Source organism: Parambassis ranga, chromosome 5 (genome assembly GCF_900634625.1).
Source record: "Parambassis ranga chromosome 5, fParRan2.1, whole genome shotgun sequence".
Classification (NCBI taxonomy): domain Eukaryota; kingdom Metazoa; phylum Chordata; class Actinopteri; family Ambassidae; genus Parambassis; species Parambassis ranga.
The window spans coordinates 25072173-25099983 of record NC_041026.1 but is presented as its reverse complement, the minus strand read 5'-3'; the positions used below and the strand labels follow the sequence as shown (position 1 = coordinate 25099983).

Genomic DNA, 27811 nt, shown 5'->3' with positions numbered 1-27811 from the left:
TACGTCCTATCTTGAATTACCTTTTTTGGTCCAATTAATGGATACAGAGTGAGATCCATCAACAGATTCAGACTTTAGCAGTAATTTAGATTAAACGCACAAACAGTTTTTTTAAGCATACTGTGAGATGGACTCCTTATAAGCACACAGCCATGATTTATTACTTCAATCAGACGTGTTTCGTGATACATCGTTCTTTCATTTGTCTAATTACGCTGCTCTAATGTGCTCATTTTCCCCTGCCTGTCTTCTCCTGCCTCCTCTGATGCACTGACATAATTCATTGTGGCCTCTGATGTCTTACCTTTGCAGGTGATACTCATTTTCTCTCCCTTGTTCTCTTTGAAAAGGTGTAAATGTTACAGGGTCCATAGGGATATGTACACCTGCTGTGTAGCCATTTGTCAGTGAAAACTTGTCGGGGTGTACAATTTCACAGCCTCTCAATAGCCCAACAGCTCATGTCATTATTCAGCTATAAAAAGAGGCCTGTTTGTCACAGCATGGACGTAGAATTGTGTTCTCTTATTTCTTTTTTTACCTGTTTATGAAGTCAGGCAGGTCCTGCTTTTGAATACAGGGTAATTTGTGTGTAGCTGCAGCAACTGTTGTGGTAATGTGCAGGAAAATGGCAGGATACATAGCTGCAGTGGATGGAGGGAGAGAAGGGAGGATGGAAGGATGTCAGGGGATCAGAGAGATGATGAAAGAAACAGCACAGAAACCCCCATGATGCTCTGCTCTGCTCGCTCTCTCTCGCTCCCTTTTTTCCTCTCTCCCCTCACTTCATGATTCATCAATCAACAGTGACACATTAGTCCCTGCTGGGCAGTCGGGCCTTACACTCCTTTTCTCTCGCAATGAGAGATGGACCTTTTCTCTCCTCCCACGTAGCCCGTGGACGGACAAATGGCAGCTTACAGGACCAAAACAGACAAGAGGTGTTAAACTATTTTGCAAATGTCACTGTATTTGATGAACCCACATGGCTGCCCTTTCTTATATCATTTGACAAAAACCTCAGATGGCTTGAAAAACTCTGATTTACAAAGCATCCTTTAAGTAAAAGGGTGTTGTCACTCTATTTATGTTTGCTTGCAATACCATTCATTGCTTTTAAGTGCAGTTTGATTTATTGTACCCTTGAAGACAGACAGGGGGTTGAAATGTGTGTTTTTTATGGCTGTGCACCTTAAAGCGGATCATTGCCACACGAGAAAGCTCTTATTGACATAATTGTGGGCAAGTGCACCATCGGATTGTAAATGCCCCCTATCAAAAAGCACTCCACGCATCAGTGTTCTTTGAGGACACGCACACTGATAGACACAAACACAATTAGGTGAACTTACATAACCCACATAAACAAACTCACAGTTACAGGAATGCACATTCATAAGGCTCATTTAATGTGGCCAGTCTTGTACACACCCATTAGAAAGAGATAAACGCTGATGATGGGTCCCTGCACAGTCCAAAGCAGGAAATCAATTCACTGTATGGGCAGGAAGCGTCGTATTTTTGCCCACTTCGCATTAAAGATTCTGCTGACTGAACGTTCCAGTGGCACCATAACGAACAGCATTGCAGTCTGGAAAGGCAATGATTGTGGGGGGAGAGCCGCCTGCCCCTTAGGTGCCCACCATTCACCTCTGCTCATTTGTGGCTTGCTGGAGGCTCAAGCTGGTGAATCACTGCTTGTTGCACAGACGTAAGGGGATCCTCTCTGTCTCTCCCTGTCTCCATCAAACCCCACCAATCTCCCATGTCTTCACACCTCCATGGCCACTGGGTGAGTCGTAAATCTCAACCATCTTTTGTTTCCATGACAATGCTCTGCTGATAATCTGCACTGGGGTCTCCTCTGGGTGGATATGTGCATCTGTGGGAGGAGGGGGATTTCACCCCTGCTTTTGTAAAAGGCGCTCCCTGGTTCAAATTTATTTAGATTAAAAAATCTGCAGCCTTGGAAGAAAACCTATTCCATTACATTGTTTTTTTTTCCCTTCATTTTTTCAAAGAAATACTCTCATAGTCTGTTATTTCATTTAGTCAAATTGCTATGTTTTTTTACATTTAATTTCACTATTTAAATACACACACGCCTAAATACAGGAAGCTAAATACAGCTGTGCTCTGCAGGACTGTCACATCCAGGCTGATGATATACACAGCTGATAAGAGCTTTTCACTCCTTCACTGTACAGCACAGAGCAGCTCACCACAACAACCGTTGCTTGGAGACCGACTGTCAGTTCCCCCATGGTCACCAGGCACTGTCGCCACGGTGACAGATGGACCTGCCTGTTGGATGCCATCACTCCTAGCAGAGATCTAGCAGCACATACACATACACACACACACTGTGGACAGACAACATAATCTGCTTGGGTAATGGCTTCCGTTTAGTGACTGCTGTGCTGCCAGTTTGGTGCAACAGTTTCTATCTGTTAAACTGCACATGCAGAAGGTTCAGTACTTCTTGCAAGACTGTGCCCAGTTCTGCAGACTACAATTAATCCAACCCAAGGTCCTTTGGCAGCAGATTTTGCTGAATTCATTTTTTCTCAGCACAGGTTATAACTTGGGGTTTTAGTACTTTCATGTGATTAGTGGCCACACTGTCTTCCTCACCCACAACCCAACGTATTTTCACACAAAAACATGATGATGTTTATGGAAGTGCATGTTTTTTTCTCAGGCAATGAAACAAGACAGTTTTTCTGTCTAGCTAAATAAAAGGTTTTACAGCAATCCTCTGACAGACAGGATACTTCATTATGTTGACTCATAACATTATGTTGATATACATCATTAATTCTAAAAATGACAAATTTAGCACCCCGTGAGTTGATTATTCACTGTTAGGAGATCATTTTCTGTCACACATTTATAAGATTTAGTGAGCAGTGTAAAATGAGCAGGAGGCCCCCAAAGCAGTGCTGACCCATTATATGAGAGCTGGAGGCACTGAGATATAGTTGAGCTCTCTCTCAGTCAGGCTGTCAGCGTGCTGGCCAGGCCACATCGCCCACCTGTCCAGAACTGCTCTTTCCTCCCTCTTGTATGTAATTAGGACTGGAGGTTGGCCCAAACATCCACAATACCTTTTGATCTACACACACAGATGCACACAACCTGCACTGTACCGCTACTGCCTACAAAGTAATTTTTTAAAATTCAGTTTGCTGTTTATTTTTAATATTTGTCTGTAATATAATTATTTTGTCATTATAGACAACTTTGTTTTTGTGTGTTAAGCATATTAAAATTGTTAGACAAATTGGATGCAAGGTCAAAAGACTGCTCTAGCTGTGATCAGCAGCAATGTAAACACTACAACTGTAATGTTTAAATCTGCATATAAGCTTCAGTTTCAGTGTGTAAAGCACAACAGGTTTCAGGGTGTTTTTGATTGTAAAGCTTGGTGAGAGAGAGACTGACAGACAGCAGCAGATCAGCTGCGGCGAAGGATAATCAAACACAATCCTGAATCCTTGACTGACAGCATCTTTAGCCCAGAGAGAATCTCTAGGGATTGACAGCGTAGGAATCTCTGCGCTGGTCTTATTTAGGGGATATGCAATGTGCTCCCAAATGAATGATTTCCATTGATTGAAAAAAGCGAGAGATGGGGGGTAGGTAGAAAATAAAACTGCAGATGCAACACAGTTGAAAGTGTCAGTTGTAAGTGAACCCAGATGTCTGATAGATAAAGAAGTGTGTTTGTGTGTGTGTAAGAGATCTTATCCTCTCTGTTTCCCTGAAGGATTGACACACAATAGTGGCCCATTTTCTTAGATAAAGCATCACAGAGTCTGCTTTACATGTGTTGCACGCCAGTGTGTCAGAGTGTGTGGTTCATACTCCGCTTATTGTTAAATTCGGAGTAAATAAAATAATAATTTGCACATTTTTCTATTTTTTAGTCATCCATCTCTTGCTCTCATTTCCATAACTTCATACAATATACATCTGTTTATTTAATGCAGAGCTGAGGGATCTACAGAGGGAAGATAGAGCAGTGATGTTCTGGTTAGATCCAAGCTGTATTAGCAGTTTATCAGTCACTATGTTTTTTATGCGTCTGTGCTATAATGATGATATTTGTGCAATGATGATTTGTAGTTACCACTCCCTCATGCAGAACCACGTCTATCATACATTAAGCACACTTAAAATTGTGTCGGGAGTACTGTGTCTGATGTCTGCCTGTGTGTGTGTGTGTGCAGCTGCATGGATGTTTACCAGCATGTGGGGGTGGGAGGGAGACTGAGATGGAGCGTAGAGAGGAAGAGGGAGGGAGGGTGATGATGCTGAGGGAAGAAAAGGGAGGGAAGATAGTGTGCAGCGAGGTGAGAGAAGGGAGAGAGAGAGAGAGAGAGGACGGGGAAAAAAAGGAAAAGGCAGCAGGAAAGGGAGAGACCGGGAGGACGCACCAACTGCCTATAGATGCTGGAGCCTTCGACAGCGGAGCGCTGCGCTCAGCGGACACAGGAAGATGGTCTCAGTAAGAGGGGAACTGACGGTTGCCTATAATTTAATGTTCAGTATCTTGGACTCCTTCTCCATGGGTAATGCTACGGCCAGGAACTCCAGAGCAAAGCTTGCTTCTTTTCTCCTCTTTACTCCTCTTGTCTTTATACTCTGGCTTAGTTGCTCCCCAGGATTCTGTCCCTCCCTCTCAACTCTGACTCTCCTCTTTCAAGCACACACTCAGTGACATGCGTGCGCCGCCATCGGGTAGCCAGGGTCTAGTGAGTGCTGGGTTAGCCCTTGGGGCTGGCCCCGCTCTTCCGCTGCACCAGTCAAGCCAAGCGCTGGCCACGGCAGTGATGCAGATAGATCGCGCTGCCTGCCCCCCCACCCCACACTCTCCACCTCCTCTTCCAGCACCAGCCACGGACGGGCAAGCAAAGGGAAAGAAAAAAGGAGGGAGAAGGAGATGAGGGCTAGATGAGCGTTGTTGTGACAGTTTTTGGGATTCTACGTTATCTATTTTTTTTCCTTTTATTCACCCTTTATCTGAAAGTGGACTACACACTGTAACTCCACTGGTAACAATCTCTTCTTCTCTCTGTCTGGCATTACAGGAGTGGCACCTGCAAAGAAGAGCCCAAAACTGGTAAGGAGTTGTTTCTTTACAGCTTTTTTTGTTCATTCACTGCTATTGTTTCCTTCATCTACATGTGTGCATCCTTCTGAGGATATTCTGTCACTTTTCTCTGCCTCTTCCTCTGCTCCCTCATCCTCCCTTCCCCTTTAAGCTGTAACTTGTGTGATGATGTTATGGGTCTGTTTGTAGACATGGGATGCTGTGCTCTGCTGTGTGGGGGTGGATCCCTGTAGCTTCACATCAGACCCCCCTCCGCCCCTCCCGCTCTTCTCTGGCGGGGGATGGGATGAGGGGCTTTGATGCACCGCGTGAGCTGGGTTGCTAACACGCTGATGATCACATCGCGCTAGGTGCTAAGTTTGCAGTGTGAGAGTTGAATCTATGATCACAGCTGAGAGACAGCCCCCATCCTGTAACGCCTTTAGTAAAGGTACCCCGTTGCCTGTTTCTCACTCAACATGTATTTTGTTTTGCAGGATGATTATGAGCTGGCTCCTCCTTACAGAGATTACACTAGGAGGGTATGTGATGATGTTTAGATGAAAGTTTTGGGGGATGAGGTGGTGCTGGTGCAGGGTCGATAACGGTGATGGCATGCTTTTGTAGCCTATGATAGAGGTGATGGATAGAATAATAGTGCCTAATGCATGATGCTTTAATGACTAAACAAATGCTGTGTCACAGCAAGAGTCTGGTCTGTTGGTGGCAAAGCAGGACTGATCCGAGGAAGCAGTAAGGATTTGTTTTCATCGCCCCACCTCCCCATCCCTCCCCTCCATTCTTCTCTTCCTCTGTCCCCTTAATAAGTTATTGGAGCAGGAGAAACCAATGTATTATACCAGTCCCGGAGCACAGAGGGAGAGCACGAGGACTGCAGAAGGTCAAATCTAATAGATCCATCAAGAACAAATTTGATTTGAAAGAAGAGAAGAAATTGTAGACTTTTGGTGAATCATAGTAAAAGAAATATAGCAAGAAATAATGCTGCCCTACTGGCTCCTAGAGGCACACGTGATCTGATAAAGTTAAAGTAATTAATACATCATTTTGTGGGCATGGAGACATGTCCATCTTCAGCTCTGACTTTAGCACCAAACAAGGCCATCTGCAATTCTGATTAATTATAGGACTGTCTCTTCTAGATATAAGTGGATTGAGTCTATTTCAGAATCCAGTAGGGTTACACTCATAACACCGGCAGAGTAAGCATTTCAGCTAGAGCCACAGCTCTGACTTAATATTTGCTAAAGCATCAAGCTTCTTTTATGTCTAACAAGGATGATGAATATAAACATGAATTGCAGAGGTGTAGGAGACTGATTCGGGGAGTAATGAGACAGAATTTATTGAAGACATGGCTGCACTTTGAAGGCCAAACACTTTGATATTTGAGAACAGACGAGCCACTTGCCTCCGCCCCTTCCTGGTGTATTTTTGTCCACCACATCCCAAGTAATGTGAAGTCACGTGACGTGAAGAGACTGAACTGCTGTCATTTTCTCTTACTGTCTTAAAATATCTGCCTTTCTTTCTCATGCTCTCTCTGTAACCCTTTCACTTCGCTGCTTTTTATTTGAAGTCCTCACAGAGGTGCAAATTCTGCAGACTAATGGTGAAGATGTGACTGTAAAGGGAAAATACAGTGACAGGGATGATGAAGAGGATTTCACTTGTACTTGAGCTCAGGGTTGTATGTGCTCTGCTCAAAAATCTAAAATCCTTGAGTGGGTGCTTAAGTGCCCATGTTATTGAGTGGCCAGTGGCAATTCATGAGGAGTTTTACACTGCTGCCTCCACCAGTTAAACCTTTGTCTTAAACGCCATCAGTGCTTTATTCACTGTGAATATGTGTCCATATGTAGCAGGGGATGCAGCCCCCTGTTAATACATTCCATGCTGTTAAACAAAAGGAATATGCATCGTACCCTCGTAAGACTTAATCATAAGAAACAACTGAGGTTTTTTCTTTGTTCGCTTAAAGAGTTCTCTGGATGAAACTGCTTGATTATTATTATTACAAGGTAACAACACAATCATAGATATACTCCTAAAATCTGTTTAATTTTACCTCAAGCAGACGTAATTTTCAGTGTCTTTAAACTCCAAGTGTTTTGTATTCATATCTTTATAGGCCCCAATTTCTCCCCTCTCAACCTTGGCTCCTTGTTTGCTGCTGCTGAGCATGCAGGAACCTTTTTTGTTTTGTTTTGTTATGTTTTTTTTTCTTCCTCCCCTGTCTGTCAGCTCCTGTGTTCTTCTCTCATGCTCTTCCACAGCTCACTTTTAATAGCCGCATGATATTGATCTACTTCTTCAACAGCAGTTGTCAAGGAAGGACAGCCAGAACAGCTCCCAGCAAAGTGTTTCCAGTCACCGGAGCGCCCACACCGACTCTCCCATACACCCATCCCTGGCACCCCCTCTCAGTGAGAGCGGCGCTCCACCACCCCCCTCGCAACCCTTACCAGGCCTCCCACCCCAGGACTCCCCAGCAGACGGGACCATCCAGAGAAAACCGGACCCCTTTAAGATCTGGGCCCAGTCCAGGAGCATGTATGAAAGTAGGCGTAAGTATATTCTTTTTTGGTGGCGGTTGGATGAGGGCTGCATGGGGTGCTGGCCAAGTGGAAACCCTTGGTGTGTTAAAATGTACTGCATATTCTTTAGCAGGATTTGGAGGTACGTGTAAGTACCAACAAATTACTGATCTGACGTTTTTTGTTGTTGTTTTTTTGCGTTGCTGACACACATGCCCTTCAATTAAAGTAATGCAGTCTAATGCAAGACCTGCCTCCAGAAACACCTGCCGTTACAGGCACATTATAACTTGAATGAAGATAGTGCTAATTGCATTAGTCATTAATAGTGATAATAATTGATGGAATTTTTAAAGACCAGTATGAATGATTCAAAGATTCACAAGATGTTGAGAATCTAAAAAAGGCCAGTTGTTAAAAACTGTAGGATACTGTGTGGTTTTCCTACTGTAGCCCAAATTCAAAAACCCACATAGTGGCTCTGGAGAGTGTTTCCAGTGTTTTTGGTTGACATGCTGGCCACAATGGGTTCTCCTACATGGCACACTCAGCTGGGTGAAATCTGCAAAACCCTAGTTTTATATTTACCATGCAGGTGTAAGAATGATGCATGAATACATTTTCAAAAAGACTTGGAATGGTGACACGTTTCAGTAATCTATACACAGACTTTTCTGTTCACGTCAAAAGCAGAAGTCGCATACGTTTACTCAGCCCTGACCTTTAGAAATGACTTTATATCTATTCTTCCAGTTGTGTACGGTGGCACCATTGACACACTTTTACACTGTGCTTCCCTTAAGATGCACAAGGTGTATAATTAGCAGCAATAGTGGAGTGGATGTCATTGGATTGCATAACCCTGACAGTCCTCTTCACTAAAGCCAGGGTATAGCTCCAATTAAGAATAATGACCCGTGGATTCACTGTCAAGTAAAAAAATAAAAGAAGAGTAGGTGGGAAAACAGGAAAAAAACATCTAATCACTTCCCCAGGCAGTACTCATCAATTCTTTTTTATTATTTAGATGCCTACAAAGAATGTGAAAAGAGAAGGGCTGTGAGTAGACTACTAGTGCAGATACTTGTTGGGAAGCTGCCATGAATAGCTGAGAGTACAATAATGTTTGATTTAAAGGTAGAAAACTCAGTGAGTCAGCCAGATTTTGAAAGTAAACACACGCCCCTTTCTTTTGGAGTTCACCCCGAAGCCACACCTCCCAACCAGCCTGTGACTTCGGCCATCATGCACGTACCTCTCTGGTGCGCGCAGAGCAGGGAGAGAGCAGCCAACCAGGCAACTCTACATGCAGGGGCGCCTCGTAGGATTGGCTGATGTTTTTAGTGTTTTATAGCTTTCACAGATGATTAATATTCTTCGTTTTAAAGCGAAACTGACAAACTAATCGGTTGCTAATCGGATTATAAAGAGAAGTTACACTAATTTAACAAAAAGTGCATCAGAAGGAAATCTCCTACCCTACCTTTAAGACAGAAAATAAGAATAGTGATGGGGAGTGAAAGGGGCCTGGACCAATGGGGGGACCAATTGTGTCTAACATACCTGTCCTAATGTGATGGAATCACAACAGGGGTTTTCTAAATTGCCCGAGCCAGTTGGCTTTGTACAAATGGAACAATATACAAAGTACAGATCACAAAGAATAATGAGAGGGAAACCACTGAAGCATAGAAAAGGGATGTACAAGAGAAATATCAGGATAGAAGAAAGGTCAAATGTTGGAAGATCAGAGGATTCTTTGGTATATAACGTTAGGATGAACACCCACAATGACAGTGAGGATGGCTGACGGGTAGCAGCAGGTGTAAATCCTCAGCTTGGTTGTACTGCTATGAGCTCTGGTCCTGAAATCCTTCAGCATACACCTCATACGGCTCAGGCCTTGGATACAGCAAAGACATTTCTCCATGCAATATTCACTGTAATGGGAATGTCTGACTGAGATCAAGGTCTTTAAACACACCATGTGGTGAATGATTTCTATTTGCAGAAAAAATATTCCACCCAAAAACGTACACTGCATTAACCTGCTCTAAGAAGCAAGGCCTGCAGTGGTTGGAGACTTGCTTGTGCTTTATTAGACTTCCTTTTGATTATTGTTGAGTTTCAACATGTTCCCAGTTTAATTTCCTCACTGTTTGAACCATCAATTTTTTTTGTTTGCAGTCGTCTCTCATAGCTCTTCATAGGAGTGTCTGTGTGTGAAAAATTGATCCACTCTTTCCTCTCTGTGGGGATCAGTTATGGCTCTAATAATCGGCAGGAGCCCGCTGTGCAGATGACCCTGTGCGAATGCAGGTGCAGATTGTGACAATTAGCCTTTGACTTCTCCTCTCCCAGTTCCACCACAACATTGTAATATATTGGAGGAGATGGCTGCACTCTGCAGGGATTTTAACTGTTGACTGAAGGAACAGATTGGAAGCAGTCTGCTTATGCTTTGTGCCACCTTGCTGCCTCTTAGTGGCTTTGCCGTCCTTGGCAGCAGTGGCCTGTGCTAGAATGAAAAGAAATCTCTCAAAGAGTTTGCTCAGAGGTGCATGTTTGTTAGCACATACACTATAACACAGCTGTGACCATTCAAATGCGTGAAGGAATATACACATTCTTAAAGCTCATGTGTTCACAGGGATAAGGCCACACACATGCACACTCAGCCCTTCTCCCCCCAGGCTTCCAGTATTCCCCCGAGGACCCCCAAATCTCCACTGCTACATGAACCATGAGCTGTCAGTTGCTGCAGTGGAATACCTCTTTTATACTGTGGTACAGCACCTCCCTGCTAAGACATACACTGTCTCTTCTGGCTATAAGTGGATTGAGAACTAGCCACAGTCCTTTCAATTATATATAGCTTGTTCTGGCATGTATTAGCACCTCAGTCAGGTGGGACAGTGCGCTCCAGCATAGGCATGGGTGGAAATGGATGCATCGCATGTCACACGTCACTTCATAAAAGAAACAGTGTGTCCAAATTCAAATATGCCCAGCATCCACGAACCCATGAAAAGTGTTTTAAGAAGCTAAAAGAAAAGAACTTTGCTATTTCAGACATCAGAAAGGAGATTTAGCCAGATCATTTCTTATTATGGGAGCAGTGAGTGAGTTCTTTTCTTGATCCTTTTGAGTTTATTTAAGCTTCTCACCAAAAATAGATCCTGTGTCATCCTCTGATGGATCAATTGTTTGTTCTGCTTCTTTGTTTGTGGCAACTGCTACCATAGTGACAGAGCTTAGAACTGTTTTTTTGCATGTTGACATAAGCAAGAAGATTCACTGAGAACAGTAGGTGCAGCCATTATGGCCCACGTTGTTATCTGCAGACACAGACATGGCATGCTAGCTCTGAATTCTTCCTGTACTGATGCAGGTGCAGGGAATCCCCCAGGCTGACTCTTGCTGTACAGAAATGTTAATGGCAGCACTGTATGTTGATTTCACAGTTCCAGACTTCCAGGAGCAGGACATTTTCCTGTGGAGGAAGGACACCGGCTTTGGCTTCAGGATCCTCGGCGGCAATGAGCCAGGAGAACCTGTGAGTCTCTCTCAAACTTTTTTTTTCCCACAGTGTCTACGCTTTGCATTTCAATTTCCTCTATTCCTGCTATATATTAGTGCGTTGACTCAATATGTTGCTATATTCCCAACAGGAGTCAGAGCAGAGTCAACTGTACAGGGGTTTTTCAGCAGATCTGTTTTTCTGTTTATCTTCCTCCTGTGTGCACTTCTGAGCTTCTGTGTTGGACTCGAGACAAATTCTTATCAGTGATTTCTACAACACAGTTTCTCTTTGATCTCGCTGATGTAGCTTCAGTCAGTCAAAAAAAATATCATCTCACACACTTGTCTTTCTTTCTCTCTTCTTTTCTTCCCCGTTTTAAAGAGTCAGTTTGTTTGTTTTTGTTCACTGGGACACACTGTGTTAAAGGAAAAAAAAATTACTTTACAGCTGAGGTACAACTGTTGCAGCCCTGAGAAAGAAGTTAAGATTTAAGACGTAGGTTTACATTGTGTAGTATATATGTATTTTAACCAAAACAAATCACATTCTCAGATCTACATCGGCCACATAGTGAAGTATGGAGCTGCAGATGAGGATGGGCGCCTGCGATCTGGTGATGAGCTGATATGTGTGGACGGCACGGCGGTGGTGGGCAAGTCGCACCAGCTGGTGGTGCAGCTGATGCAGCAGGCTGCCAAACAGGGCCACGTCAACCTCACCGTGCGGCGCAAAACCAGCTACGCTGGTAAGAAGCATGCAGGTCATCATGGGGGATTTACATATGCTAACAAAAACGTTTCTGACGGCTGTTCTTCAAACGCTGGTGTGGGGAACTGTGTCCAAAATGACTTGAAGTTCGAACTGATCTGCTTTTACACATTCACCACCTACATAAAGAAGTCAATCAATAGTTTCCATTTTTTTCATCATGCCAAGAGCAACCACAGTCCAGTGTTATGCTGCATACAGCACACATAGCTGTCAGTTTAGTTTGATCGCTCACTGAAATATTTAGCTGACCAGCTGTCAGAAAATACCAGGGTAGGTTTTAATGAATAACTGCAACAAGAGCCATGTTTGCAACCGTACATGATTTTCCAACGGGTGAGTGCTGCTGTAGGATGTTCTACACTGTTAAAGAATTAATACAGTGAATTTGACTATTTATTTATTTCTTAATTTATTTCAGATTGCATCCTTACAGCCTCCAATGATATATATTTGGTTGCTAAAATCTGCAAATTACATGGCTAGGACCAGACTACGTTTATTTTAATCACAGATTGATCAGAAGTCCTCCTAACATTAAGCAGGGGTTGCCCCCCTCTCCTTCCATTATATTAGTCAGGCTGTGAGGCCATGCAGCCGCTGCCGCGAGCAAACATCCCCGCCTCATCACTGCCTTCGCACCGCTCCGAGCTGCTCCTCAGCAGGCGATAAAGAACAGCCCATAAATATGATGGAGAGGGCGGTCAACCTTCGGCCCAATGACAGGGGCCAGACATTAGCGCATTGCTGCTCCCTGTCTGCCTCAGAGTGTTGAGAATATGAGGTGCCCTCCTTGAGCAGCTGTACAGGAAATGAAATGTGGAATGAAATGTCCAGATACAACAGGCAGACCACGTCTTCAGTTCATCCTTTGTTCAAAACAGATCAGAGAGCAGATAGTTGAAGAGGCCTTCACTCCCCAAGCTGTCTTGCCAGCTTTTTTATCACAAAGATAAACTAGTTGTGCGGGGAGAGAAAAATGTCTTTGTTTATTTACATATGTACAGATTGCACAGCTGATGTAATATTTAGCTACTATCATACAGTATCTTGACAGTTACTTACTCTGTCTTTTCAGCCCTGTTTTCTCCTGAAATTATCTTATGCAAGTGACTGACCTAATTTTTTATCTACCGGTACTTTTTTTTTATTGTTGATCACTGCATATGTTCCAGTTCACCTTGCTCTTTGCTCTATGTTGATGTTTATTTTGTCTTAATATCTTTGTCTTTTGTACCATCTCTAGTTAAAGCAGAGGGAGATGTGCCTCCATCACCAGCATCCTCCCACCACAGCAGCACCCAGGCGCCAAGTCTGACCGAGGAAATTGGGAAGCGCACACCGCAGGGCAGTCAGAACTCCCTTAACACCGTCAGCTCTGGCAGCGGCTCCACCTCTGGCATCGGCAGTGGCGGAGGAGGCGGAGGGGCCGGGGGCAGCGGTAATGCCGTGGTCCCTGCTGTAGCTGCCACCACCTCCTCTCAGCCATTAAACGCCACCTCCAACTCCATCCCCTCCGCTTTGCAGCCCTATGACGTAGAGATCCGCCGCGGCGAGAATGAAGGATTTGGTTTTGTGATTGTGTCGTCAGTGTCACGGCCTGAAGCTGGCACCACCTTCGGTAAGACGCCACACTGCTCAGCTGGGATTACCTTAAAACATTCACAGGCACTTTAAAGCTGATAATACATGCAAATATTATTTCCACTCAGCAAAACCTGAACACACTCTATAGCTTCTCCTTATCACTGGAGCCTTTTATCTTCCTGTCTCCTTATGGGATTCCTTTGTATCATCCATAAAAACCAGTGAACACTAAATAGCCCGACAACCAGCACAGATTCTGGCTATTTACGGTCCCACCAGATCAATATCAACACTCTTCAAAGGAGTGGTTCTTTCTTATTTTCATCTGTGCCTGTCAGACCAAGACACTGAAACCCTTTCTTCGCCTGCAGCTGCTGCTACACTCACACAAGGCTTTCATAATTGATCACAAATGAAGTGGGTCTTACATAAGGCACTTGTATTATTCAGCAGAACTTGAATGGCTTCTGTCGAGCAGGTTGGCACTAAAGCCTAATGACAACTTAATGATAATAAGCTCTGTGAGCAGGACAAATGGGGCAAATGATTGGTGTGAATAATATTTCTTTATTTTATACCTTATTCCTGCACATATATAAGAATCAGAATTATTGACTGGCTGAAAATCTGTGTTTGGATTATTTTTTTGCTGTACGTGAGCTGAGTTTTCCAATATATAACACATATATAACTCCTTGTAGATAATTCATTTCAACTTTGCTTTTTACAAAGTAGTAGTGACTTTCCTATGCAGCGCACTCTGTCTCACAGCCATGGCTTCCTACATGCACTATACTATGACATTCCACTGTTTGGTGTGCTCTCTCTGTCAGTGTGGGTGGACTGAATAGGTATGAAAATGCTCGGCACTCAAATTCTTTCACAGGCTAGTAGATGAGCTCTGTTTCATTTGACTTGACATGTAAAATCCAATGAAAGCCTACATGAAAGATTTTGTTCTCTTTCACTCAGTGTGCTACTGCAAGAAATGTTTGGATTCAATAGAACAGAAAGGAAGGGGTCAGAGGTTTTACAAGTTTGTTGTGCAATCAAAGTGTGAAGATGGTGAGAGGGAGATGAATGCGTAATAATGAAAAGTAAGGAGAGAGAAAGGAGGGATCAGTGTGCAGTGACTGATGTCAGCCTGCAGACACCAGAGAGGGAGAAGAAGAGAAACCAATTGACTTCAGGGTAGTGAGTGACATCAGCTTTGATGCATGTTAGTTGTCTCTGACTTTCTGCAGGTGCAGGTATTTGGGATGTAGATGACACAGAGCTCTTACATTAGTTAATTAATAATGCTGCCAAGATGCAGATTTAATAATGATGCCAGGCTTAGAAATGTGGTGCTTCTAGCAAGAAAAGAGAGTGACCAAATTGGATATGGGCTTAAGTTCGGGTTTAGAGGAGCAGTACTGATAGCTACACTATGACAGAGTTTCTTATTTCTTTACAGAGCACATTTAAATTTGCCCTTCCTTGCCAAAGCTTTCATAATATGCTGTCGTATTTCAATCTCCTCCTCTTCTTTGAGTAACTTTGGCTTGGCTTGCTGTTGGCTGCTGGTAAATTAACCCTTCTGCCTCTTTCCCTTTTTCTTCCTTCTCTCCGTACACACCCTCTTCCCCCAACACACACACACACACTGATTCATGTATCACAACTTAATGGTGACCATAAGCTGGAAATGCATGTGTGGCCATGCCCCACAAAATAGGACGCATCATTGAGGGGAGCCCAGCAGACCGCTGTGGGAAGCTGAAGGTTGGTGACCGCATCCTAGCTGTTAACGGGTGTTCCATCACCAACAAGTCCCACTCAGACATCGTCAACCTCATCAAGGAGGCTGGGAACACCGTCACACTACGCATCATACCTGGAGATGGTGAGTAGAGAATACTGGTTTCCAGGCTGCTTTTGTCCTCGTATGCTATCTTTTTTGTATTCTGTTTTTAATTGCCTTGATATATTGCTGACAAATTAAGAGCACTGCACCTTCAGGGGTCCTTAAAGAGGCCTTGTAACTTTGTGAGATCCTGCTTCACTGCAAAACATTCAGCCAAATCAGAGCTGTGTGAAGATTCACTTTAGTTGATGGAAGTCAGACAAAACAATTCTCAGCTTTATTAGTATTATTACACAGTCTGATCATATTTGAGGAGTGGGACTAGTTGTCTCCCTTCTGAGTGGTTAGTAAGCCTCTAGTGTTATATAAAGCTCACAGTTTCTGCACTTGCTTTAAATCAACTGAAACAGCCCTGCAGTGTTGACAGAAGTGCTTCTTTGGGGATATTTGGGAATTTTCCCAGCCTTTACATTTCTGCCTGTGGTATGCCTGCACTTTTAAGACATGCAAGAGTAATTTAGATGTGTGTAAGAGAGAAACGGAGAGAGCTTCCTTTGTGGGTGTGTCTTTTCTGTCAAAGTGGTTTTAAGGAAAAGTTTGGGCGCATTATATGATATGCTGAGAAGCTGAGAGCTCTGTGCTACTTTGTGCTGACAGATCACTCTGGCATGCCTCACAAATACTGTTTAATTAAGTGTGTGTGTGCGAGGGAGGCGATCCTGCTTGTCAACCTGCGCACTGGTAGAAATTGGAGCTATTTGTCCGCCGCTCGTTGCTTTTCGGCTCGCTTCTTATGGATGAGAAGGAGTATTTTTTTTTCTTTCACTGCAGAGCAGTTGATGAGAACAGTAAGCCAAAATTGCTCTGCCAAAAAGACACGGAGAGAGCGAAAGAGAAGGCGTTGGAGAGGAATAACTGGATATGCTTTATCAGAAAGTTCTGGTTTGTGTTTATGTGCATGTGTCAAACAACAGAACGCTGTCTGACACAGAGACAGAGAGAGTGTCAGGAAAAGATTGTGGCTTGTGTTTCTTAGTTGTGTCTGTGAGTGACTGTTTCTCGCTGCTGCTGTTTACAAATGGCTGAACATGCCTATTTCTGCATGGATCAGTCCTGTCTAAACATTCTGATGTGAATAAATACCACAACGCAGGAGCTTCTTCCAAGGTGAAGTTAGCTCACCTCTCCCCTGTGTGGCTGCACAGATGGAATTTTGTAGTGACTGATGCTTAGTGCTTCTGCAGTGACAAGGAAACAGGCATGGGAGTCTTCCTGTTGGTGCACGTTAATGTATGCACAGGCAGCTAATGCCCTCACCAAAGCTTATGTACCTTCAGTATTGATTGGAGAGTCAAGGCACAGACAAAGCACATCTTCCCATATAGGTTTTTTTAGGGGGTAACCATGTATTACACATTGTAGAGTAAAAAGCTTCCCCTTTTCGCTCTCATTTTGATTGTACCTGCTCTCCTTCTCTGTCCATTCTGGGCAGGAGACAAATTACACACAACGCTCTCAATGCACAGAGCGTGAGCTGTCCAGTGCAGTGCATGAATGTTTTTCAGTGAGAGAGGAGAGAAGAGGCAATGGGTCGAGGAAAGACAAAGAGAAATCATTTCCAGACAGATAGCAGTTGGAGGATAAATGGAGAGAGGCAGCAGAATGGAAGGAGTGGTTTATGCAGATGAGCAGATGGAAGGGTGAATAGGGTTCATAGGGACAAATGGTGAGGCTGCGAGAGTGAGAAATGAGTAACATAAAATATGGGAGACCGAAACACAGGGGGGTCCCTGCTCTGAAACATTAATCACTCTTCACACCTGGAAAAGGAAGGTTCCCCTCTCCAGAGTTCGAAACAAAGCCTGCACCACCCTGATTAGTTGACTTTGTACCTCTAGGGCAGTGAGCAGTCAAAGAGTTAAGCCAACAGGCTCTAAGGGGAGTGATGGAGGGAATGGAGATGAACAGGTGAAAGGGGGGAAAGGGCCATGAGAGGAATGGTGAGCAGGAGACTAGAGGAGTGCTGAGCTGTAATCAAAGACAGGATACCTGTAGATAGTTGAGAATGATTAGGTTGGTAGGGAGAAGAAAGATTTTTTTCAGTAGAGTAATGATGGTCTGTTTTTGTAGTCGCACATATTTCATTAATAAGATGATTGGATCAGCACTAAGATAAAAGGCAGAATAACCAGGAGCTTTTATGTCAAAGGAGGCTGCTGCGCGTGTGTGTGTGTCCTGAATCTTTGTTGTGTGTTGGAAGCTGCCTGTAGGCTGCTGCTGGTGGTGGTGGTGGTGGTGGTCCCCGTAGGTGAGCTAATGTTTGCAGCTGACAGCTACTGAATGAGCGCCAGTGTTATTAAATAAATAAATAAACCATGAATATGGATTTAATTCTATCACACACTGTTACAGGACACCAGAGGGGCTTCTATTAGAGGTTTTCTATGCAAATAATAAGCTTTAAGCAAATGTCAATAAAATGTAGCAGAAAGCTTGTGTGTTTCCTGAATGCTTGTAGGTTATTGGACTGTGTGAAAAGCAGTTTTTGCACCGAATCATATAAAATTAGTGATTTGCACAAAAATAACCAGTTTATGCATTTGCCTTTTAACTGAAGACGCAATGGCTGATTTCAGCTGCATATTTGCCGTCGTTGCCATGACAACCACTCTCCTCCATCCCAACTCAGAGTCATCAAACGCATCTTTGTTGACCAACGCAGAGAAGATTGCCACTATAACCACTACTCACACACCTCAGCAACAGGCTGCACCCGAGGCCAGGTGAGGAGAATCCTGGGAAATCGATTACTTACAGTACAATGCAAATTGACTTTATATATTTCATGCTGAGTACTGTTTTTCTCTTTTAGGAACAACACCAAACCTAAACAGGAATCTTATGAATTCAAACCACCACAAGGCCCTCCTCCCCAGCCCCCTACTCAGCAAGTCTCATCTCAGGTGAGAAAAAACACTCCAGTCATCCATTCTCCTGTCACATCGGTCATCCATCCATCCATCCATCCATTACATGTCTCTATCAAACACCCCAGCGCCCCAACACTCTGTCCCATCAACTTCCTTCCCACATCCACATTTGTCTGTTAAAAACATCCATCCAGTGGTTCCAGCTTCCAAACATGCATTCATCCTGTGTCCCTCCATGCATCAACCAGTGTACACCCTCCCACCCACCTTCCCAAGGACAAACGAAGTACACCTTTATTTATTTATCTCTTTACACCTACCTGCCGGCGTTATCTGAGTCTGCATGCTAAGCAAAGCCTGTTTGCTTTCAAAGTAGCCCCCTAGTCCACTGTGTTCGCCGCTGAATTAATCTGCTGGTGTAGAGATGGCTCTCACAGATAGCATTGATCCTTCAGCAGAGGAGATTATGAGGGCGTGAAGACAGGAGCTGCTAAGGCTGCCTGTCCTTGTGGTGCCCAACCCTTCTCTTTCTCTCTCTGTCTGTGCCCTCTTGCTTTTTCCACCCAGAGCCCAAGGCATCAATAATTCAGCATCCTTACACCTGAGCATATGCATGTATATACACACACACAAAGTCTGGCACAACTATTAAGTCGGTGTGACTTTCCTGAAGGTGGCATTTGTCCCATGCTCCGGAAATAGGAGCCCACTTCAAAGGACACACACACACACACACACACACACACACTTGAAATCTAAATCACAAAAGTGACCTTGATGCAAATGTGTCATTCTCTCCCCCCCCTCCCCCCTTTCCTTTCTTTCCACATGTGTGGTCCGTTTCCATCAGGATGCTGAGTTCTACTCAGTGGACCTGGAGCGAGACAACAAAGGCTTTGGCTTCAGCCTGCGGGGAGGCAGAGAATACAACATGGACCTTTACGTGCTGAGGCTAGCCGAGGATGGAGCAGCTGTGCGCAATGGAAAGATGAGGGTACGGACACTAAAAACCAACAGCACAAACATTTGGACAGAACATTCATCTTTCAGACACAGACTCTTGCTCAGGGACTTGCCATCTAGCTCCACTTTTTCATTTTTCATTTTGTGTGTCCTTGGTTCCTTTCCTCATGTTCTCTTCTTGAATCCTTATCTCTCCCACCTGGGATGCAGAGAAGGCAAGGAAGAGACCCAACAATTGATTGGTGACCTTGATCACAAACTGATTTTTGGTGAAAGAGGGATTATACTATTAAATTTTAGCATCAATGCATCTGTCAAGGTTGCTAGGCGACTGGAGCAACACTGCTAACAGCTGGTGAGTCAAATATGAAGTCCTCCATAAGGCCAGTCTTGCGTTCTTATTTAACAATGCTTGGTCCGACTTTTACGGTCCACAAAGGCCACTCCTTCTGAGAGAGCGTCCTTCAAACAATACGGCCCTAAAATTGAGACACAGTAAAAGCCTGTGTGAAATGTAGAGCTGCATTATGGGAAACCTTTCTATACAAGAGGTGAACATGCGGACATACCAGCTTCAGATACACTCTTGTAGGTCTCACAACTGTAGAGAAGGACAATAATGAATTCAGTGCTCCTTTAATATTGTGCTGCATTGTAAAAAAATCTTTGACATTTCTCTATGCACTCTCGTGTCCCTTAAAAATTAGATCATGGTATCAACGGGACTTACTTTATAAAATAAAGGTTATATGCAGCTGTGCAACAGTGATAGCAATATTCCCTCTGTAACTGGAACCATTCCAAACGAATTACATTATAGCAGTATTCACCTGCATCCTTGGGAACCACACCTAGAACATTCCCTTGAGTCCAAAGTGGACAGGTCCCTCAGCTGGTTTAGTTCGTTTTCAGTACATTGTTGTTCTTGGCTGCCGTCCCTGTAGCTTCAAAACCCTGGCTCACTGCACCAAGCGGGCTGTTTGACAGACTTTTACATTTATATCCAACATGCCACCATTTTTACAACTTTTTTGACAATATTGTTTATTTAATGTATCTAATAGGTCAATTTTATCAAGTGAATGTATCAACTCCCAGCTGTGCTCTTCAGGTTATCTAAAAAACTCTCCATATTCATATTCATTGCTTTAGATGATGTCACAGTTGTGTGTTCAAAGACTGTACAGTCTGTAATGTCTGCAATTACATGCACAGCTGTTGATTTGTAACATATATACTGATTGTAACATAACTTCAAGGTGCCATTTGGTTGCTTTGATTAGCTATGGGGCCATTGACAGCCTTATAGTCTTTACTGCAATCTGATATATATTACTATATCATAAAGTACCTCCACAATTACTGAAAGCCTTGCTTCACCGCATACAAACACAGGCACCTCCAGGCTTTCTAACAAAAATGGTCGAGAGTGTGAGTGCATCAGAGTCGTGAAGCGTAACCACTGACAGACTATGTACATTTTAATTAAAGTGCCTGCTTGTAAAGTGGCATTTAAACATGCTACAGAAGCTGCTATGGAACTGTAATATTTAACCTTTTAATTGATTAATTGCATAAAGAAGCAGTAGCACTTCCCTCTGGGCTGCTTGATTGAATATATGAGGCGTGCATAGAGCCTGTATGAATGTGAATTTTCTCCTGTATAATAATGCGCTACAGTTGGTGTACCGGAGTATGGCTGTGCATGTGTTAACACATTAGTACGTGCGTATATGAATGTAGCCGTTTCTATTTGTGCACCTTATTAGCAGAGATATTAATAGTAGCAGCTCTGAGAAGCAGACAGGAGTGTCAGTGAGAGATCCATACTCTGCCAGAGAAGTATTCCCTTGGTGCAGACATCACTGACAGATAACCTGAGGACTGGTTTCAAAGAATCAGGATCCAGAAGTCTGCTTCCTGATTTTCCTTCTCGTCATTTGCGTGTCACAGTTGCTGCTTTTGAAAGCAGTTTGTTCTGTCTGTAGACTACTGATTTAGAATAAAAATGTTATTTAGTAGATTTGATATGTAATCTCTCCTCACTCTGTCCACCCTCTCCTCCCCCTGCTCTGTCACTGTGTCCCTTGAACCTCTGTGCTTCTTTTCTCTCCTCATGTGTCCTTTCTTCCCCACTGTCACTTGTTTTTCTGTCCTACTCTGCTGTCACCTCTTCTTTTTCTGGCTCCCTCTTTCCTACCTCCTCCCTTTCTTCGTCTGTCACTCTTCTCTACCACCTCCCATGTTTTTTCCTCCTTCTTCTCTCCTTTTCCCTCCTTCCTTTTAGGTCGGCGATGAAATCTTGGAGATCAATGGCGAGAGCACCAAGGGCATGAAGCATGCACGAGCCATTGAGCTCATCAAGAATGGAGGCCGACGCGTCCATCTGGTGCTTAAGAGGGGCGACGGCTCTGTGCCTGAATATGGTGGGTCAATCTACGAAAACATTCCCTTCTCCCCCATCTTCACGCCCTGAGGCAGGGGAAACCCATGTGGACGGTGGTGGGTTGAAGGGGTAAAGAACTAAATCACCCTCCCAGGACCCTTCACCCATCCCTGGGATTAAACCCACCAGGGAGGGGAGAGGGTGGCGGGGCTGTTGCTTGGCTTTGGGTGTCTTTCAGGTGAAGGTCACTCCTTGGCTTTTGGGATTTTGGCATGGGCGGGGGGAGAAGCTCCTCTCGGTGCTGGTGCCCCCCCCCCCCCCTCCTACTGTCACCTGCTCTCAGTTTCCATGTCATCCCGCTGTCACCTTTTCACCTTCTGGCCACTGAGCAAAAGCACTCTGCTGGGACTTTACAGTAAGGTGGTGGGTCTGATCTCAGTGCTACATGAACAAAAGAAACTGTTTACAGGGTTTGAATGACCAGAGTAGTAAAAAAAAAATCATTGTTTCTTGTTGGTAAGAAGTAATGTTGATGGCTCCATTTCCTCATTAAACACAAATTTAGCATTCAGAGGAAAAGAAAACTTCCCATGATAAAAATGGCTGACCACTCACAACTTTGGTTAGGATGTGACACAGACGTATTTATGATATTTATTGAAGGTGAATGTAAGCTACTGAACTCTTAAGGGTTTTGAGTGAGAACTGTATTGAGAAGCAAAGGCAGTCATGCTTTCTTTTGTCATTTTCAAGAGAAAAATCTCACCAAACTGTGCTCGACATTGCTCACTCATCCATGGATTTTTCTTGTATTTTTTGGCACCCACTGTTACTGTCATTGAAAAGCTGTGAAGATAGAAACTCCACCCATCCCCATTAAAACAAGTCGTTCCAATTATATAAAGGTTTTGTACAGTGATGAAAAGAATAGAGGCATTTTTACAAGTATTTTTGTTCAGTGTACAGAACCATGAATTAAAGCCACATATTAATGGGTAAAAGTCTATTGCTGCATGAACTTGTCAAAAGTGTAAATTGGATTTTTTCCCCCTTCTATTGTCTATTTTCCATAATATTTATGGAACATCTTTTTTTTAAACGTATTGACCAGTTTTGATTGATAGTCACGAGTCATTTTAATGTTTTTCTTTTTGTTGCTTTTATTTTAAGTGGAGTTACATTTCATCAATGTAATTTTATTTGCGCTAAGAATGTGCTGTCTTAACCTGCACCGTGAACTTGTATATTTTGGATCATTGTTTGTAATTTTTAGTTGGCACAACCTTTGACAGTCTTGCCAGTACTTCTTTTGGTTTCTGTCAGCAATGTAAAACTGCTTCATTCGCCATTGTGGGTGTGCCAGTCTCACTGTCTTTTATTATTTGGGTTTTTTTTCTCTGCTGCTTCTGTGTCCACATGTCTAGGTGTGTGTGTGTGTGTGTGTGGGTGGGTGGATGGGTTACAGTGTCTGAGTGTGCACGCTTGACTCCAGGACTTTTCTCTGTAACTGATGATTTTCACTGGGCAATTTCCTGGACTGTCTTTATTCTGAATGACTCAATGATCAAATAAACACGTTTTTTTCATTTAAAAATCAACACAGACGATAATTCTCCTTTTTTTTCTTCACTTCTGTTGGTTCTAAAGCTAAACTACTGTGCTCTTCTCTTCTGTTTTTGTGTATCTTCCCTTCTTCCTGTATTGCGCTGGGCTCTTGTCTTCCTTCAGGGATGGTCGCTCCCCATCTCACTGCATGTATGAGAAATGACAAGATGGGGGAGGCCTCTGTCCTCCAAAATCAGACCACGGTTTGTAACTGTCCTCCCCTGTCGTCTGTCCTTACCCTCCGACTTCCTATGTCTCTCTTTCTCCCTGTCTGTCCCTCTTTCTGTCTTCATTCCGATGTGTGTGGTGTGACGTCAACTCACGTCTGTGACCATGCTCTTTATCTGTCATCCATTCACCCAAATGCATTGCCAGTGTCGCCGCTGCCGTAGCCATTGTTCTGGATTCTTCATGTGTTTGTAATGGTTGCATTTAACTGCAGAGGGTGATGGTCTGTTCTTACTCATCAATTCTCTGCAATTTGTAGATGCCCCACAAAAACTGGTTAGTTTACATAGAAGATTTAGTAAAGAGCAGTTAAATGAACTTTGTATAACATTAGATTCCCTGTGTAAGATGCCACTCGAACCTCATCCTCTGTAACTGCAGTACATCTATATCCTTTGGCAGTTTTTGGATCTCATCTTCAGCATTTATATATATATTTTTTTAAGATTTACAAAGTGTCTAAATCATCATGACTAAGCATGAAAGTGCATGGCTGATCAGTAACAATCATGCAGCATCATCGATTCAGCATGTTGGCACAGCCTTCAGTCCAGCAGCCCGAGGAGCAAAGTCCCATTCAGCTTCTGACAGGGGACCCCAGGTAGACCTGGGAACAGGTTTGTTGTGGGTAAAACTCTTCAACTTCTGGCTGCTTTACACCTGTCACTGCCTTCTGTGTGAGCTACACTGTTTTACCATTGGCTGTTGCCTTGCAATCTAACAACTAGCAATCTTTGCTGGCATTGACATCAGAATGGCTTCCATTGGAGATGTTCTTCATGTCTAAGTGATTGAGCATGATTGATGTGAAAGCAGATCCAACAGTTTGATCCCTTTTGCCCTCATTTGTATGTCACACTTTTCTGCAGACGTCAGCACCAACGACAGCAGCGCAGCCAACCCAGCCTCAGGGTTACAAAACGCTGCGGAAGTGAGAACCCTGCCACAAACCAACGCTCCATCAGAGTCAAGCTACCCACCAGAACCCCACCAACCATCCCGGAGCAAGAAGGAGCCGAACAGCCAGTCCAATGGCACTGGCAAGCACCACCATTCCAAACACCGCCAACACTCCCCCAGCAAGAAAACCAGCACGGCTAAACACAAGGGGAGAAAGTCTACAGGGAAGAATGTTTTCAAGAAGAAGGAGGACAAGGGACGTGACCACCACCATTCCAGTGGGAACCACCGTAGCCGCCACCGTTCACCTCACAAGGGGCATAGCAGGTCACGCAGTGCAGAAAACACCCTGGATAGCCGTCACAGGGGGCACCAACGAGGTCGCTCCCCAGACAGACACCGTGGTCACCTCTCCTCCTCTCACCACCGTCACCGCTCACCATACCGGTCTCCTTACCGCTCTCCTCACCGCTCTCCTCGCCGCCACAGGTCCCCACGCCGCCGGCACCATTCCCCCACCAGGCGCCATTCCCCCACCAGGCGCCACTCCCCCACCAGGCGCTACGCCCACTCTTCAGACCCGTACCGCAGGTATGCTTCCCGGGACACACAGAATCGCAGCAACGAGAAGCCCAGAGAAGATGTAAGGGAGTCAGCCGACTCTCCTGAACCCAGTCTCCCTTTTGAGGACAGCATTCTGCGTGAGCCTCCAGCCCTGGACCGCCTGAATAGGGAGGCTACACTTCAACCGCTGCGTAGAGAAGACCAGCCATATGGGGAGGACAGCCTGCTGCTGAAAGCATCCTCCATGGAGAGGGCCTATAGGGGGGAGGGCCTGCTGAGGGACATGGCGTCTCGCAACCAGGGAGACGCTTACAGAGACACCACCCTGCCCAGAGTGCGCACCCCAGACTCAGATTCTGCTTACAAGAGGTACAGCTCCCTGCTGCGGGGGCGATCACCTGGGAGGTTGGAGAGGGATGGCGCCTACGCCAGCAGAGGTAGTTCCCCTGAGCCTCCGTACCGAGCCCGCAGCCTAGGACGAGACGTCTCCCCGTTTAGGAGCTACACAAGGGACGACTCAGACGATGAAGAGGATGATGACAATTTCGTAGCGGCTAAGGTGAGAGAGTACTACAGCACACTCAAGTCCAACACTAGTCGCTCATCTAAGCCCGTGGTCCCTGAGCCCAAGAAGACCTACAAGGTGAACCCCAAAGACCTGAGCATCTGATTGGACACCTGACAGCCAATCACAGAAACCACCCACCTCAAGTACTCACACGCATTTTCACTTGGTTCTACAGAATGCACCGACTTGTATACACCATAACACACACAAGACAACACATACGCGCACACACACACATTATGTAACAATGAAGAGTTACTAACAAGACAGTGATTCCAAATGACTTTTGAAAGCTTTTTTTCTTTTCTTTTTTAATCGTATGTTTTATTTTCTTGTTATTTTGTTTAAGCATTCTACATTTACAGTAACTCAGACTTTTCCAAAAAATGTAAAACCATAAAAAACAATGATGTGCCTAACAGTTCCATTAACAAGCAACTTTTTTGATTTGATTTGATATGTGGCAGGCATTTTGTGCCTCACTGTCAGATGATGACATGTATGTACTTTTTTCCACAATGGATTCCATGGAAGTACCGCGCACCTGGATCACCGTCACTGGTGCTCACAATGACGCTGTGCATGTCTTTACCGGTTTCAATGTCTGTCTCTCTCTCTCTCTCTCTCTTTCTCACCCTCTTGCTCACTCTATTTCTCTCTCTCTCTCTCTCTCTCTCTCTCTCGCTCTCGCTCTCTCCTCCCAGTGCCACTGTTTTTTAGACATTTGACCAGACTATAGCACAAGCCTGCATTTGTTTGTATATTTTTGACAGTTTGCAGTATGTGTACATTCAGAGGTGATCATTTTAAATGAATGAAGGGAAAATTAAAAGTTAAACTATGATGACGATGATGATGATGTTAAAATAAAATAATATATTCAACAAATGAACACGTGTGTGGTCGTTCTGGCTCCTTCGACGTCATCACATCCACTTTTAACTGCATTAAAAATGCATAATAGAAACCAAATGTCATATTGGGTGACGGGTATAAAGGTGTCTCCTGAATGTTTGTGGAACTCTTGTCCTAACAAAAGACAAATTAGTGAGAGTAACACTGTTATCCCAGGCCTCCCAAAGGTGTGTGTGTGTAAACAAAGTCTTTGAAGAAAAGTAAAGCAAAGAGCTTCCATCCTTTCACAACATCAAAAGCCTGGATAGGACAGTCTTTAAAAATGTTCCTCCCCCCCACTGCTTACTTTGGTTTGTACCTTTTCTATGCACTCTTCCTCCTGTCGCCTGCTCCACAAACAGCGGAGAAGCTGTTTGTCCCCAGCCTTCTCCAGGAAACAACAGATACAGAGAACAGCCCAGAACACAGTGGTCACTCTCGGTGACAGATTGAGTACAACAGTAATATAAAATATTTTGTCTTGACGTTATCGCGAGAAAAGTTCATTTTTGATTCAGTTTCAAGATACTGAAAGTTTTTATGTGTGTTTGTCGCACCCTCATTTACAGTAAGATGCACATATGTCTGTTTAAGAATGCAGAGAATTGCCTTTCTGAGCTTACATCACATGAAGTTACTTCAGTTGCCGTGGCACATGCCCAAGTACTTAATACCATATGTTCAAAAATGTGCATTCAAGATTACCCTGTGGACACAATCTGTGCAGCTCAAGAGAGGAAATGGGAAACAGAGATAAAGCATCGTGATCAAACGCCAACATATCAGAGCTTTTTTGGCCCAGTTTCTCTGCAATTTGAGGGGGCCTCGATGCGTTCAACTCCTTTTGATGCAATGATATGAAAGTGTTTTTACATTTATAGATGTGTGCTAAAAAGAGAAACAGTGCAACTTATTTTTAAGACTAAGGAGTGTTTCACTGTAAAATATTGTCCCAAATTTGTTTAAAGAAGACAATTGCATATTGTTATTTTTGCCCTAATGACACCCATTTTTTTCTAACACATGTTGGAAGAATGATGTCTTAATCAGTTCACACAGAGACACAGAGGCTGATGTTTGTATCCTCTCTCACACACAAGGGGAAGCAGCTCCTAAATAATAAATGTAATCCACTTTCAGGCCCTGAAACACTCTCCTCCCCACTCTTTAAATATCTTGCTCCCTCTTTATCAGGACATACTCCACCCATCATCATCAACTGCAGCAACAAGTCCTGGGTTTTATTGTTTGTGCAAACCGCAGAAATGATTAACAACCTGTGTCTGATGACAATTTATCATGTATGGCCAGCAGGAAGAAGCAACAGTAATGAAATGTCCAATAACAACGCGGGTACAGCCCAGCGCAGTGACAGCCTGCCAGGTCAAGCCTCTAT

General features: G+C 44.0%; 1 protein-coding gene across 6 annotated transcripts in view; it reads left to right on the top strand.

Moving 5' to 3' along the window:
- Nucleotides 1–26409, top strand: part of magi1b (membrane associated guanylate kinase, WW and PDZ domain containing 1b) — a 111517-nt gene extending 85108 nt beyond the window's left edge. For 2 of the 6 annotated variants that reach the window (XM_028404917.1, XM_028404914.1), the window contains exons 13-24: nucleotides 5094–5125; nucleotides 5593–5637; nucleotides 7437–7683; nucleotides 11118–11209; nucleotides 11729–11921; nucleotides 13191–13565; nucleotides 15249–15416; nucleotides 18067–18160; nucleotides 18250–18340; nucleotides 19158–19301; nucleotides 21558–21696; nucleotides 24359–26409. In XM_028404917.1, coding sequence (XP_028260718.1) covers nucleotides 5094–5125; nucleotides 5593–5637; nucleotides 7437–7683; nucleotides 11118–11209; nucleotides 11729–11921; nucleotides 13191–13565; nucleotides 15249–15416; nucleotides 18067–18160; nucleotides 18250–18340; nucleotides 19158–19301; nucleotides 21558–21696; nucleotides 24359–25623 — 2885 coding nt within the window. In that variant the 3' untranslated portion in view covers nucleotides 25624–26409. The remainder of the gene's footprint in view (nucleotides 1–5093; nucleotides 5126–5592; nucleotides 5638–7436; nucleotides 7684–11117; nucleotides 11210–11728; nucleotides 11922–13190; nucleotides 13566–15248; nucleotides 15417–18066; nucleotides 18161–18249; nucleotides 18341–19157; nucleotides 19302–21557; nucleotides 21697–24358) is intronic. The other 4 variants (XM_028404915.1, XM_028404916.1, XM_028404919.1 and 1 more) reach the window with 4 other exon arrangements.
- The last annotated feature ends 1402 nt before the right edge of the window (nucleotides 26410–27811 follow it).